The 16,022-nt window shown below is 43.2% G+C and overlaps 1 protein-coding gene across 1 annotated transcript in view; it reads left to right on the top strand.

Moving 5' to 3' along the window:
* Positions 1-16,022, top strand: part of DOCK5 (dedicator of cytokinesis 5) — a 74,188-nt gene that overhangs the window by 36,734 nt on the left and 21,432 nt on the right. Inside the window, exons 21-38 of the mRNA XM_065659056.1 lie at positions 332-432; positions 991-1,125; positions 1,827-1,938; positions 3,059-3,129; positions 3,941-4,047; positions 4,475-4,611; positions 5,323-5,418; positions 6,077-6,175; positions 8,610-8,704; positions 9,545-9,623; positions 10,142-10,242; positions 11,293-11,351; positions 11,829-11,983; positions 13,586-13,671; positions 14,207-14,363; positions 14,885-14,925; positions 15,034-15,124; positions 15,718-15,837. Of these exons, the coding sequence (XP_065515128.1) occupies positions 332-432; positions 991-1,125; positions 1,827-1,938; positions 3,059-3,129; positions 3,941-4,047; positions 4,475-4,611; positions 5,323-5,418; positions 6,077-6,175; positions 8,610-8,704; positions 9,545-9,623; positions 10,142-10,242; positions 11,293-11,351; positions 11,829-11,983; positions 13,586-13,671; positions 14,207-14,363; positions 14,885-14,925; positions 15,034-15,124; positions 15,718-15,837 (1,842 nt within the window). The remainder of the gene's footprint in view (positions 1-331; positions 433-990; positions 1,126-1,826; positions 1,939-3,058; positions 3,130-3,940; positions 4,048-4,474; positions 4,612-5,322; positions 5,419-6,076; positions 6,176-8,609; positions 8,705-9,544; positions 9,624-10,141; positions 10,243-11,292; positions 11,352-11,828; positions 11,984-13,585; positions 13,672-14,206; positions 14,364-14,884; positions 14,926-15,033; positions 15,125-15,717; positions 15,838-16,022) is intronic.

Genomic DNA, 16,022 nt, shown 5'->3' with positions numbered 1-16,022 from the left:
GTAGTGCTGCTTCCTGTATCACTGCTGTAGCTTTGAGAAGCAGCTCCCTTTAAGTAGCTGCTATGACCTGCCTTCCCTCTGAGAAATGATGCAGTCACACACACCACAGTATTCAGTCACTATCAGAATAATACAATATATATATTTATATATATAATATAATAAAATAATAATATATGAATAACACTATCTACAGCATTAATGCTTTTAGGAAAACAAACAAAACCCATGAGCCAGCAAAATAGATGACAGGCAATGAGAGCCTGAGTTCTGTTGGAGTGAGTTAGAGGTTGTGGCTCTGTACATCTGTTTCCTTTTGTGTTTTTGGCAGGTATTTATTATTTCTTTGATTGGAGACATCAAGTTCCAGCATTTCAACCCTGTACTTGAAACTTACATTTACAAGCACTTCAGTGCAACCCTGGCATATGTGTAAGTATTGGTAGCCACAAGCCCACAGATGGTTTTGGTAAACTACGCTGATGTGATGAAGGCAGCATTGACCAGACAAGAGTGTTCCACCCTCTTCTCTGCTTTCAGGAGAGAAAGAAACTCTATAATTACTCTTTTTCCCCTGTAAGAAGTTTCTGTTGCAGGATTCCTTTTTTTCCTGTGAGGAAAAAACACAGCTACTGTGGAAAATCCTGTCCCAGACTCTGTGATTCAGACTTTCTTTTGACCCATAGTCCTCTGTCTGTGATGCAGAAAGCATCTTCATGTTTTTCAGCTTGATTTCCTATTGGAACAGGTTTAGTGCAGTTTTTGTACATCTCTCCCTTACGACTTTTGAGTGCTTTGGTCTAGTATTGCTGCTGGAAGATCTGGCATCCCATACAGCCAAGAATTTTGGAAGGAAATAGGCTGTGAAGAGGAACCCTTGTCTGCTATTGATTTATTAGACTGCAGTTCCTCTCTGGAATAAGGAAGCTGGACTTCCACAGAAACCTCACTGTGTCTGTATGAGTTCTCCTTTTTCTTTTATTTCCAAAGGAAACTCACCAAAGTGCTGAACTGTTACGTGGGAAATGCTGATGACTCCAGCAAGACAGAATTGCTGTTTGCTGCCCTGAAAGCCTTGAAGTACCTGTTCCGATTCATTGTGCAGTCCCGAATATTGTACCTGAGGTGAGACCAAGGTCATTGCCATCCTTATGTCTCTTTTTGGAAGTCAGTGGAGTTGCTTCCAGTCAGCACCATTGGAGGGGGATATTCTTGAGCATATCCTCTATCCTTGAATTTAGAGTATCTTTCTGCCCTGTGTAGCTGGAGAAAGTAAGTTAAATAAAAGTTGAAATACCTAATCTGAAGAGGAGAATCCTTCTAGTAGCATCTTGGTAGTGCTGAAAAGGAACCCATTCTGTATTAAATAATCAAAACATAGAATGAATTCCTCATTTTAAGAAACTTGGAGAAACAAATGCCCCCCAGTTACTTGAGAGGTGGTGATGATACCATGTCCAAGCAGGGCATGGGCAATGACAGTGTTCTTGCGGTCGCCTCAAAACATGTTTTCAGAGATTTACCGTGAATGTTTGGAATCCTTTGCTCATGTTCATTTTGGCTCTTCTTTCATAGAGAATGAGCTACTTGATTCTTGGAAGCCATGCAGAATGTGATGCAATGGCAGTTTGAAAAGTGCAGTGTTCCCTTAGAACAGATTTCAGCAGGAAATCACTGCAGAATCCCTAATGCCATTTTTACACCCATGTCTTTGTAGAAGGAGACTGCATTAAGATGTTGTTCCATAGGATAAAATCATATTTCAGCTACTACGCCACTGTTAGCCTAGATTTATGTGTGTAACTACCCCTTGCTGGTCTCTGCAGGTTTTATGGGAAAAGCGAAGCTGGGGATGAATTTAATGATGCAATACGCAAGCTCTTCCTCTCCTTCAATGTCCTCATGGACCGGCCTTTAGAGGAGGCTGTCAAGATTAAGGTATGCATGATGTGCAGGGCAAGGGGAGAGCTTTTACTAATGGGTACAGTTGGGGGAGCGGGGCCAGAAGAAGGGACAAGCTTTGAGGCACATAAAGCCCATTCAGATGAGTCACACCCCACCTCTGACTGTCTGTTCTAATGAGCTGTATGTGGCAGGAAAGGAATATTTAAGCCCCAAAGTTTATCAAATAAAGATGAGAGCCATGGCTTTGCTGGAAGCCCTTCAGCACCTGCTAGGGTGAAAGCTAACAGCCTGTGAAGATGTCATCTACTGCAGTGCGCAAGACACCTCAACCAGTAACACCAAGCTTGAAGGTGATGGAGATAGAAATGTGAAACTAGTGCAAAAAGTAGTGATGCTGGGAATGAAAGTAATGAAAAACCAAATGGTTCCTAAATTTATTTTAGATTTTAGCCTTGTTCATGTGGTGTCAACTGGATTGTGAGCCTTCTGTTTGTGCTCTGAGAGCAGCCGTGCAATGAGGCTGCTAAATTGCTAAAGGCAATGAGGCCTTTAGATTGCATTATTTCAGTTCTTGTAGCCAACCTGCTCTTCTCTGCTTGAAGGAAACATTGATTCTAAACTTTTAATTAGCACTTGGGTAATTTAAAGCCCAGCTTTGATTCGCAGGCAGTCAGAGTATCCAGCAGCAGCCATAGAACAGAGACCTTTCGTTGCTGTTGCACCTAGTTGTCTGGATGCTACACTTATGGAAGCCATACTACTACCTACATAACTTACTACTGTGTATGTGTACGTACTAAAATACACAGAACACTTAGTTCTGAGTAGTGCTTTTCATGTGAGGCTGCAGGGAGCTTAATCCCTGGGACTGCAGGATGTTTGCAGAAACAAAAGAACTTGGCTTTGGGTCCTTCCTTTGTCACCTTTTCCGCCCTGCGCTGCAGATGTCTGGTTGCTGGAGGCTCTTTGGATGCATAAATTTGATCTTAAGCCAGTTCTCTACAGGTGTCCACATATTTGCTCTTGACAAAATCTGGATTTGCTATGTGAACTATGGGCATTGTTGATGAGACTTTACACCCTTTTAGAATGAACTGACTCATCTAACTCAGTTTCTGTGTGTGTTTTATGTCCTTGTTTTTTCTTCTTGCAGGGTGCAGCTTTAAAGTATTTGCCAAGCATCATAAATGATGTCAAACTAGTATTTGACCCTGTTGAGCTCAGGTAACTTTGTTTGTCCTCTAAACCCTGCTTGTCTGTCAGAAAGAATGTTGGAAACTTTCCTAGGAACAGCCACTCTGATTATGACATGATGCTGCACATACTCTGTGTGAATTTGAGAAGGCACTTGCAGGGCTTTAAGGGAAGTCTCTTTAGTTCAGAGGAATCTGTGCATCTCTTTGACACTTCGAGATTTAACTGGAAACTCAGATTTGAGGCCTGAGAAGTGACAGATTGGAATGTGCAGGTTCCATTCTTAATGAGTCCTTCTGAGGTAAACTGAAGCGTGTGGCAAAGGCAAAGCCTTGGTCAGGAAAACAAAAGTTGTATTTGTTGAGGAAATAGCACTATGTGGATTTCTGTTCTTTGGTGCTCATAGCTTTGCCCAGAACCTCCAAGTCATGCCTCTTGTTCTGACACAAATAATTTGCTCCTAAACAGTAGACAGACAGCAAGTGTACATGGAATTTAATTTAATGGAATCTGAGATTGAAATGAGTCATCACTCTTGATGAAAGGGGCATCTGGAAGGGTGCGCTTTTGCTGTTGTATATAGCAGTGTTTCAAGTGTAAAGCTTTGCACAATTCTGCTTTCATTTCTAATGTGTCTTGGGATGCAAGCTTCATTTTAGGAGGTTTAAGCCTGCAAAAGATTGGGTTCCGTAGTAATTTGTCTGGAGCCCACTTGCAGGTAACATATCCACACAGTGACAAAACTACTTGACTTGCCGAGGTGCAGGATAGCACAAGTGTAGGATGGAATCACCTTGGTGAAAACGCTGACCATCTGCTTGCTCTGTGGTTTGCACACCAGTGTCCTCTTCAGCAAGTTTATCCAGAGTATTCCTGACAACCAGTTAGTTCGACAGAAGCTGAACTGCATGACCAAGATAGTCGAGAGTGATCTGTTCAAACAGGCTGGTAAGTAGCAAATCAGTCTCTGGATTCTGCATGGGGCCATGCACCCATAAAACCAGAAATGTCTTTCAAGTTCCCATGTCCTTTATATCAGTCATCAGCAGTAGTCTACTGATAAATCCCCCTTTAGACATGCTCCTTTCCATGGAACAGCCAAAACCTTTTTTGCTGTTCAGTCTTTATATAGTGCCTAATACTATATGATCCTAATGCAGTCTCTTGATTTAGAAGGAGGCAGAAGGCCTGAGTGTGCTGTTTGAAGCAGTACATGTGATTACAGGTTTTATATGACTGTTTAGTCTGTTAGTGGTAACTTAGGCAGATTTAAGCATGTTTTGGTGTTCAGGATAAATTTTTGAGCAGAAAGCTACTGTGTGGTACCCAAGTATGCTGAGACCAACAAGATGCGGTGCTCTGTTTCATTTTTTAGAGTGCAGAGATGCTCTTCTGCCACTCCTAATAGATCAGCTAAGTGGCCAGTTGGATGACAACTCAAACAAGCCTGACCATGAGGCCTGCTCACAGCTACTTAGCAATGTTCTTGAAGTCCTGGATCGGAAAGATGTGGTGAGCATCAACTGTCAAGGGTGCGAATGAAGGCTAATTCTTCTTTTGAGAAGTTATGGCAAAGAAGTGTTCTCAGCTTATGCTTTGAAGAGTTACCAAGTTTTCTGAAGAACTCTAAGGAACTGCCAAATCGCTGATGTTCGCAGAAATTGGGTTGCATTGCTGTAGAGCTCTTTGAATCTCTTTGCACATAAAGTAGCTGTGTCTGAGAAGGAGCCATGAAAAGTTGAATTAATGAGTATCACACAGTATAAAAAGCAGTTACTTTCCTTTCTAGGAACCAGAATGTTATTCCTGGGTATTTTGGTGGCTTGTTGAACTATTTGGAGGAAGCTGTAAAAATACTTGGATTTTGCAATGAAATAGGGACAAAGACCATTATTCAGTTAGGAGAACACAGTTATACCTCACATTAGTCATGGAAATTGATTCAAAGTTGCTATGAAAAGAATAGTTTGAAATGAAGAGGAAGCAAAGCCAGAGCAAAGCACCAGCTTTGGTTTAGCTGTGCCAGGATGAACTAATGAAGCTGCTATAGCTCGGTTGTGCTAGCTCTCCACCAAGTGTATACCTACAGTATTCAAATTGATTGCTTCTGTGTTCTCAGATCTCCTTTTATGCATCCTCTAATAACAGTTAACCCCTGTCAGGGCAGCATAGAAGAGTGTACATTAAGAACTGTCTCAGCTTTTCCTCACTGCCTGTCCCCAGGGGCCCACTGCTGTCCACATCCAGCTGATCATGGAACGCCTGCTGAGGAGAATAAACCGCACGGTGATTGGAATGAGCAGACAGTCTCCGCACATAGTGAGAGCCTTTTACTTGCTTCACTTATTACTTTACCATTTGTTGTAGTGGAATTTAATCTCCTGGGAGATTTCAGCGTGTAGCAGTGGTTTATGAAGTCATCTTTCCATATCCTGCAGGGCTTCTGTGCCACTAAAACATGGCTTTTGGTGGGTTTCTGAGACCAGGTATTAGGATACACATTGTCCTACTCCAGCAGCAGATTGAAGTGAGTCACAGTCAGCTGTGATTTCAAGTTCTTTTGGGTGCTTGTGCACAAAGAATTTGGTTTCAGTGCAGTTTCTAATACACAAGGAGTCACTGCTGAAAAAATGCTGTTTTGTCACCTTGGCTGAATAGGAGTAAATGAAGCATCTCTGAGGGGCCTTTTTGGCCACTATGTGGCATCTTAGAACATATAAGCAAGTTGGTATGTTCTAATTTACCCTGTGCTTCATCTACAGAAAGAAAAATCAAGAGGTGGGCATATATAACTATGTTTTATTTTTAATAACTCTAAGGTCAGGTTAATGCTATTCCCAATATCAGCCATGAGAACTACAGCTGGACATAGTAAATCTGAAAATCATAGAATCATTTAGGTTGGAAACGGCCCTTAAGATACGATGAAGTGGTTCATGTAGGAAAATAATCCAATGTTTTGTTTTTCCTATTCCAGGGTATTTTTGTGGCCTGCATGACAGCCATCCTGAGGCAGATGGATGACTTCCATTACAGCCATTACATCAATACTTTCAAAACCAGGCAGGACATTATTGTAAGTCAGCCTGGCTGGGGAATTAGCTCAGTTTATAAAGCATTACACTCTGTTTCTGAAAGGTCGTTTCAAGTTATCGTGCTCAGTTTGGAGTGATTATACTGAATTCATCAGCAATGACTTATGGGCACCTAGTGCCTCTGCCACTGCGGGTGCACTGACATCACCGGGTATACACAGTGGGTGCTGCTGACTCAGTGCAGCCTGAGAACAGCGTTTGTAGCATTGAGTAAAAATATCTTTAGTGACTATCTAAGTCTGTGCAAGTAAGAAGTTAGGAACCAGAAAAGTGCATGAAGATGGAAGAGGAAAAGCATTTCCCCCTCTCTTGCTCTCACTGTGTCTCTTTGTGGTCCTCTTCTCTTTATCTACCTCTTTCTGCTCCTCTAGATTTTAATTAAATGCTTTAGTGGGCAGCAATGCAAATAGTTCCCTTTGTGTTGAAAACTGTGTCCAGTTCATGTCTCCAGAGACTTTCAGTATGAAACCAGGTGAGACATTCAGTTTTTATGTTTCTGGAAGCCCTCAGAATTAACAGCTGTGTCCAGATTTGCCTTCAGACTGCCCAGAACAAGAACTAAACCCAGTATTTATGCAAGTCTGTGAAGCATGACACAGCAACTCTTTGGCTTCTTTGTCCCCTTACTCCTTGTTGTGCAGCTTAGTATAGTGCTTGCTTATTGAAATACAGGCTGAGGGAGGGCCTGGAGTTGTGTTCTTACTGTAAAAGCCAGACCAAAACTCACAATGTCATTCATTTTGATGGCAAGGTGATCTCTGTTTCCCTGTGCAGTTGGAACTGCAATCTGTTGGGCAACATAGCCACCTACAGGACACACATTTTATCACTTCTGCATCTAAAAGGCCGCTCAGCTGCGTTGTCTGTAGAGCACTCGTCATCCAGTTTTAGACTTGCTTGTTCTATTACCCAAGTAATTTTTTGTGAAGGAAGAGCAGACAAAACCAAGTTGATTTAGGAATTCTGTTAGTGTTCATGAAGAAAATGGGTGAGAAGGTTTTCAGTGGGGGTCTGTAGAAACACTGTGTCTGAGGAGGAAGGGTGCTAGGAAGTCAGATCCTTTGTGGACTTTGATAAAGGTGGATTCGAGGCAGAATGAAAACCAATTACACATTGATTTGGCCTCAGTTCAGAGCTTTTCCTTCTCCTGAAGAGCAGTTCTGGGTAGGAGACCATCATAACTGAAATCCAGTGTCAGGTTAGATGGGTGCCTTCTGAAATGTGAAATCTTACATCTTCTGAAGCAAGCCCATGTGTTGTGAGCACCAATAGAACGTTGCGTTTGGCTTTGCTGCAATATTTGGGCTTGGTTTTGTTGTTGTTGCTGGTTCGAGTTTGCTCTGGTGTTTTCAGCCCTGCCAGGGCATCGTTACTTGGTTGGTTTGACACTGTTAGAAGTTAATTCATACCTTCAAGGTGCCCCATGTCAGGTCCAAACCTTTCCATCAAGCTCTGACTTAATAGTGCCTAAAGGATTTTTACTGAGGCAGCACCAAATGCCCATTTCTCTCTCTACATCGATGTCATTTGCCATTCTCTAGAGAAAGCTTTCCAGCTCAACAAATGGATTGATTGATTGATTGATTTTCCTGATGATCTTTGCAAGGTGGTGATGTCTCATCTGACCTTGTCTGTGGCCCTCTCATTTTTGAATGCTTATGTCTTTGTAAGGAATAGAATCCATTTATATGCTCATAGGTACCATTTGTATCTGTAGAAACCACAATATAGAGATCAATACTATTGATATTACCTCCTTTTGCTTATCTCTCTTCTTTTTCCTTTTCCTGTTTTCTTACTCTGCAATTCAGCCTTGCCTTGCCCAGTCTTAAGGTGGGATATAGCTTTGTTTGGAGCACTTTAGTGTTTGTGCAACAAGTCTTTTCCTCCAGTAATGTCCTAAACTATGTGTCTGACAGTGTGTTCTCTATCTTGTTTAAATGATCCTTCTTAAGCTGGACCAGAAAGCACTTAACTGATTGGGAAGGGAAAATACATTCTGATTTCCATCTTTGTGGAAGATACTGCATAGGGCTGTTGTACTGTCCTCATTCAGCCATTTGGAAACAAGTCCTTGGATATTAGTTTTGCTTTTTAATCTGACTTGTGCACCAGAACTCCCTACAACACAGTTTAATGCAAAACAGTAAAGACAGATTTAATTAAACGGCTGAACATGTTCTGTGGAATTATTCCTCCTTCTGTAATTGAATGGATGAGATGTCAGAAATAATTTAGTTATTGGGATATACCCACACAATAAGAGCTTCTTCTTAGGAGGTACAGCATATTGGTTGCTAATCAGTGCAGTTGTTCATCAATGCAATTGAAACATCTGCATTTCCCTGTATTTTCCTGTGGATAAAAGAGTACCATGTTCAACTTGATGGGCTGTGGGTTTTATTTTTCCAACAGGACTTCCTGATGGAAACATTCATTATGTTTAAGGATCTGATTGGAAAAAATGTCTACGCAGCTGACTGGATGGTCATGAATATGATGCAGAGCAGGTACCAAATTGCTGCTATTTTAAGTCTTGTTACTGCTTTGGAGCCTTTCTTCTTCTGAAGGTGGGGGGACTCACCCGAGCAGGCCTGTGAGTCCCTGGGGTCACAAAGCCTTATTCTCTTTTACACTTTCAGGGTGATTTAAATTAGATTTCAGTAAATTGCAGTGTCTGCACTGCCATTTCTGTTGCTGGAACTGGAGCTCTTTCTTCTCCTGCCCAAAGGCACACGATGAAAACCATGCAGTCTTTCAGCCAGTCACTTACCTGCTGAAGAGCACAACATAAACCAGAGAAGCCTTTTTGGTTTCAGTTCTAAGGGAATCACATGGGAATCATAAAGCTAGAGTTGGACATGAGTGTTCTAGGGTTTAGTGTGCTACCTGTGAACTTAGAATCATAGAATCATAGAATGGTTAGGGTTGGAAAGGACCTTAAGATCATCCAGTTCCAACCCCCCTGCCATGGGCAGGGACACCTCACACTGAACCATCTCACCCAAGGCTTCGTCCAGCCTGGCCTTGAACACTGCCAGGATGGAGCATTCACAACCTCTGTGGGCAACCCATTCCAGTGCCTCACCAACTTGAACTGCGCAGATTCACTTCTGCCCTTTGCTGTGGGCTTTGTTTGGCCTTTTGTGAGTCATTCTTCTGCTAAGTCTGTACAGTTTGAATGGCTTTGCCTCGCTGTCTGCTGTGCTGGGTAGCAAAGCACGGCCCAAACCTGCTATCCAACGAGACAGTAGTGAGCATCTGTTCTTGTCTCCTGAGCTTACACAGGAGTCCTAAACCCAGAGCTCCAATGTTAGCCACCTTTTACTTGATGTTTTTATCTCTTCCAGGGTTTTCCTGCGGGCAGTGAACCAGTTTACCTCTGTACTCAACCGTTTCTTTCTGGATCAAACCAGTTTTGAGCTCCAGGTAGTAGTTCCATTGTGTCTGGATTTTCTTATGGACCCTGGTCCTGAAAGGCAGGAAGAACAAATAAACCCCCCTGTTAAGAGATATGTAGAGATGGAAAATGTCTGTAGTCTTTCACAGCGAAGCAGGAGAATGCAAAGCAGCTCTGAATGACAGAACTGTGGTTAGTGCAGCAATAAGTTGCAAGCAAATGCAACTGCTGCAGGCTTTCCAAGGTCAAGTTTAGCACTGTGCTGACTACAGCTGATTTGTGCTTGACTAGTTAAGAAAAAAGACTGTATGGGGATACCACTGTCGCTGCCTTTAGTTGGCAAGTACAAGCTAAAAGGAGTGAGAAAGTGGAAGTTGCTGTGTGCTTGTGGCTTGCCTGCGATGACTGGGAACACACTCATCTGCCAGCTCACTGTGGGTACCCTTCCTCATTAACACTACAGCATCTGGGGCTGTGTAGCTGTGTTGTAGCTGGTTGTTGCTTTTCCTTTGTCTTCTCCTCTTTTAGATTTGTTTCTCTTCCACAGCTCTGGAACAACTATTTCCATTTGGCAGTGGCCTTTCTCACTCATGAATCCCTCCAGCTGGAGACCTTCTCCCAAGCCAAACGCAACAAAATCATCAAGAAGTGAGTTTCCGTGTACAAAGTTGCCAGATCTCTTTGCTTTGAAGGAGCTTCATCGGTACCATTCCAGACGTACCCGTACAACCTTACAATGAGATGAAGCGTGTTGTAGATACTTGATTAATGAATAATGGTAAAGGGAGGAGGTGTGACTAGGACAGGTATCAAGTCTTTACACTGTGGATATCAGTCTGGTCAGGCAGATCCTAAGTTGTTTGAGCTGAACTTCAGCACCTTGCCAAAGGATTCTTTCCACTGTAAGGTCTGCAGTAAAAGTCTTGCCATAGTTCCCAAAGCAATGCCTTGTGCAACTCCTCCTCCATTTCAGGAGGTAGGTTAGAAGAATCCTCTGCAACTTCTTAGTCCCCTCTCTTTGCTTTTTCTGTTTTGAAAGAAGAGCACTTCAGAGTCATTCATCAACCCAAAAGGAGTCATTTTTAGTAACTTGGCCAAATTCACAAAGACGCCGAGCAGCTGTTCCTTCTGCGTTTAGCTGGAATCAAGTGCCTAAATGTCTTTGTAGACTTGACATGGAATTTTGCTAGGGCATACACAGTCAATGCTTGCCATCTTTTGCCTGCAGTAATGGCAGCTTTAGGATGCCTGGTGATTCAATATTCTTGCATTGACTCAATAACAGCAGTTAAGGCTTTAGAGAAAACCATGAAATACAACAAAATTCTCAGTAGAACTGCACGGAGCAGCAGGGCTGCAGCTTTCTTCTGCTCTCAGGGACTCTGCAGTCTTCTGTCACATTGGCACATGGCCATTCTCTTTCCCTGTGCATTAGTGCTGGGCAGGGTAAGGAATTAAAAGGATGAGGTGAACATCTGACAAAAGGTCTGTAATAATGAGGACCTTCTTGGTAGACCTTTAGTAGTGAAGACAGTCTGTGAGACCCCTTGCTATTCAGCATATTCAGGTTTGTGTGTGCTGTTTGTTTTAAGGAGAGGGTAATAGATCTTCAGGTTTGCCATTCGTTTCTTCAGCAGCTTTGAAAGGTAATTTCAGTGTTCAGGCCTCTTTCAGCTTTTTCTAACACTTTTTTTCTAGGTATGGGGACATGAGAAAAGAAATTGGCTTCAAAATAAGGGATATGTGGTATAACCTGGGTGAGTTCCAGCGAAAGAATTGTCTTTATCCAAGCTCCCAAGCTGTGTTTCACATCCTTTATTACTTTATGAAAGCTGCTCATGTTCAATGTGGGGAAATACACTGAAGGTTCAGCTGTTCCAGCACACAAAATCTCTTTCCTTTCTCTGTGAATAGCTTGCAGAAGCTGCTGAGAGAATTTCTTAGCTTCCCTTTAAAGGATGTGCTGCCATGTGAATGACAGGAGTATGATTTTCCAGAGAGCCTTTGTGATTTGCAGCACTGCGCAGCTCAGTTCAGTTATTTCCTTGGACTGCTGCTGAATTTTAGAGCTGTACATGTTGATTCTACCTTAAGTAGCCATTATCCACATAAAATACACGTTCCAAGTAGAATGTCTGTGGTTTATGGGCTTTACTTTATGGGAATAAGGTGCTTAAACATTTGAATATCCAAATCCTGCCATTAAGATGTGTCTGCCTTTGACGTTCTTGCAGGTCCCCACAAAATAAAGTTCATCCCAGCAATGGTAGGCCCGATCCTGGAGGTAACCCTGGTCCCAGAGCCTGAGCTACGGAAAGCCACCATTCCTATCTTCTTTGATATGATGCAGTGCGAGTTCAACTTCAGTGGCAACGGAAACTTCCATATGGTAAGGGAGCCTGGTATTTTCAGTGCAGATGTTTTGCACTGGGCGAGGAGAAGAGAACATTTAAACAAAAAAGAAACCAAGTACAAAAACCCCACACAAAACAAGCCTTGTGCCAAGCGCTGTGGGAAGTTCTGTGGTTTGTAGGAGTCAGGATTCTTCTGTCCCTGACTACCTTTGCATGACTTGGATAATGAATGAATTCCTGTTTTCCATAACTTTCTGCATTTGCAGATGTGTGAATGCCCACATCTAGATTGTGAAGCAATTTGAAGCCCCTAAGAGAGTGCTCTAAAAGATAATGTCTATTTCCATTTATAATAACAGTATGAATTCCCCCAAGACAGATCTTTGGCAGTAAATGTGACTCTACAGAAAATGGCTGGATGGGCAAGTGTTAGGACTACATAGTTGCTTGTGTCCTGACTAATCCCTCATTAACTTCAGATTTGACAGAACATTTATGAATACTGATGCCATCATTATGGAAAGGAGAACAGGGGTACAAAGGACAGACACAATTTGCTTGAGGATACACAAGTAAAAGGACAGAGCAGGGAACGGGACCTGGATCCCTGAGTTCCAACCCTGTGCTAATTCCTTCAGAAGTTACCTTTTACTGTTACTGAGAAAGCACCAGAAAGTAAGGAAGGAAAGAGGAGCTTCACTTTTGCCCTGAGGTTAAGCTTTCACTGCAGTTTCGAAGGACTTATTCTTCCAGCTTTCCTCTGGGGATATCAGACATTAACATCTCAACTGGCAGGCAGGGGACACTGTAGTTATGCTGTAGACAGTCTTCTCCCTGGAGATGGGTAGAAGCCATCCATCCAAAAGGCAGCCACCTTGGCATTTCAGACTCTTGTCAAATGTGATGTGCATCTCCCTAAGCACTATCCTCACACCGGCTTAGACCCCAGCTTCAGTCTGCATGTGGGATCTTTCTTCCCTTGGGGTCATCCGTCTTTGGTGTGGTTGGCCCCAGGGTCTTGGGGGTTTTTGGAATCAGTAGAAGGAAGCAGGATGTGTGTGGCATGGATTTTCCATTCCAGTGCTATTTCTATACTAGCTACAGCTACAACTGGGACTGTGTACTTAGACTGCTTGCACATAACAGGGCATACCTTCATGGCTAGACAATCTGTCACACAGGACTTGGTTCTTGCATCATAAGAGGTTGCTTTAATTAGCAGTTACAAGTGTTTATGATGGGTGAAGAGTTGTGACTTGCCCTTAGCTGATGGTGGTAGTTCAGTTCCTGTAGGGTGAGGGAATGACCATGCTGTAAGCTGGCTGTTAGAATGCTTCTCCATCCTAGCAAAACTGAACTGTTAATGGTGGGGCAGAAGAGGAAGAGTTACCCCAGAGTATGACTTCCTGGTGACTGTAGGATGAGAAAGGGAGGACTGTGTTTCTTTGGTCCAATCTTATCTTGCTTTCTTACCATTTTTAGTGTGGTCCAGCAATGAAAGCGTCCTCTAGCTGGGCTTGTAACACCAGCATCTTATGGTGGGGCGGTTCAGAGACACCAGCCACAAGCACTGCTAATGCTCAGACCACGCTCCTGAGAGCTGCTCTCTATTGGACCGTGGGTTTTTGTCTTTTCAGTTCGAAAATGAGTTGATAACCAAGCTGGACCAGGAAGTGGAGGGTGGCCGAGGGGATGAACAGTACAAGATTCTGCTGGAGAAACTGTAAGTCTTATAAAGCATGTGGGGACACTTTCTCACAGCTCAGTTGGCTATTTTTCTAGTGCAGAAACCCTCTAATTCATTACTGCAGTGAATAGGGAGACAGTGGTCTTAATGCTATGTGGGTATTCTGAGACTGATTGCCTTAAAATGATGCTTTTATTCTGGAGCAATAACTTGCACAGCTACCCTAAACTTGGTGCTGAAAGCCCAGAGGCAGGAGCCAAACTGGCAGGGAGATTGTAAGTGGAAAAGCTTGGGAACAGGAGGCTTGGAGTTAAAGCAGAACCAGAGCCTTCTTTTAACACCAAGAGTAGAACCCAGGTTTTTGATCAGTAAGACACGCTTTGACCTGCCTGACTTGGGTACCTCAGGTCTGTGGGTGTGATGTGCTGTTCGGCACTAAGAGTCTCTCTTAAGGGACTGTATTTGACTCGTAGCTGAGTACCTGTTTGGGTGATTTACACTGAAGTTCTACTTACCATCACTGAAACCCTTGCCTGAGGTTACCCCTCTGTCCCTCTGGGTGTATCTGCAGCCTCCTGGAGCACTGTCGGAAGCATAAATACCTCTCTGCATCTGGAGAAGTGTTTGCTTTGCTGGTGAGCAGCCTCCTGGAGAACCTGCTGGACTACAGGACCATCATGCATGATGAGAGCAAGGAGAACCGCATGAGCTGCACTGTCAATGTGCTGGTATGGGGAAGGCTGGGTCTGGAGTGCTGCTTTACTGACGTGGCTTTTGTGGCTTCTGGAGGATTTTTGTATTTTTGTAGGATTTTAAGTTATTTTTTATGCCATTTCTGGTTAATGATGGGCCCAAATCAGGCTACCAGCTATCGACAGCTGTAAAACATAAAGAAATACAGTCCAAAATCAAGTCCTTGTCTACATGGTAATCTGAAGCCCTGAAATACAGGCAGGAAAGATGGCTAGCTGATACTTTGGGAAATGTGGGCTTAGTCGCTATTCCACTACAGAGAGCCTGTATAAGTTCAGACAAGTCACTTTGTCTCTTTGACTCACCCCTCTTCTAGAGGTGATAGTAGCCCCACCTCATGTTAAAGGGGTGGTTGCAGGGATAGATGAAAGTAGGCAAAATGACAGCAAAGACCTTTGCAATACCTAAACCTGGTGCGTAAGTTACTCACCTAGAGACGATCACACAAATCCATGGTGCTTCACATCATGAAAGTTTGACTTCTTTCTATTGGCAGAATTTTTATAAGGAGAAGAAACGAGAAGACATTTATATCAGGTAGGCTGTTTCCCTCCAGAAGCCTCTATGTGTAGCCTTTCTTTCTCTTGGTGTCCTGTACACTGATGCAGTGTCCTTCACATCAACAACTGCTTTCTGCTTCCTTAGGTACCTGTATAAACTCCGGGACCTGCACACAGACTGTGAGAACTACACAGAGGCAGCGTACACTCTCCTCCTGCATGCAGAGCTGCTCCAGGTATTACACTGAAGCCAGTTTTAGTTTCCGCTGTCAGGGTACGGGTTTGAAACCAAGTGCAAATAGCTCAGAATAAACAATTCACCTGGTTTTGTTAACGCGAGTTTGCATTCCCTAGGGTCTTCATGTTCATTGTGTTTCTTCTCTCACATGTTCTGACTACATAGCTAAAGGGATGAAATAAAGATGTTACTGGCATCAATTTGTTCCATACTCTTGGTGCAACAGAGTGCTGTAGTGAGCTGGGAGAAAATGTCCATGTTTGGGGTCATAGTACAGGTTTTTTCCCACTTCTGTGTGAACACTGCAAAAAGCATTAGCCTAAGCAGTCTTCATTTGGATTTGTCAACCTCTTCATGTCTTGCACAGATGAATCGAGCATACACATCTAGTTAGTGCTCTGCATAAAACCTTAAGCCAAAATCACACCAGTTTTGCAGATAGAATTTAACTGCGAAAGTTCTTTGTTCTCCCTTTGCATTGCTGATGGATTTGTCTTGGATGCATCCCTGCAGAGTCTCTCCACTGCGAGGATTTGTTGATCTCAAAATGTTCCGGTTCTTTCAGCTTTGCCTTTTTCTCTCCTGTACCAGTGGTCTGAAGAGCCGTGCGTCGCTCACCTTCTGCAGAGGGACAGCTACTGTGTCTACTCACAGCAGGAACTCAAGGAGAAACTCTACCAAGAAATTATCTCCTTCTTCGACAGGGGCAAAGTGAGTGTCTCTGCAGTGTTCTTACCCTTCACCGGTAAATCCTTGCCTTGGGGAATGTAGCTGGCTGAAGCTGGTTTCAACAGTAAAAGCAAACGTGGTTCCATTATGGGCCTTTGATGCTTAGGGCTGGCTTTTTAATAGGGACTGAAAACCCTGTTCAAGATACTGGAGAGAGGAGAAAAAAA

This window comes from Lathamus discolor, chromosome 22 (genome assembly GCF_037157495.1).
Source record: "Lathamus discolor isolate bLatDis1 chromosome 22, bLatDis1.hap1, whole genome shotgun sequence".
Lineage (NCBI taxonomy): Eukaryota > Metazoa > Chordata > Aves > Psittaciformes > Psittacidae > Lathamus > Lathamus discolor.
This window is presented reverse-complemented; position numbering and strand designations above follow the sequence as displayed.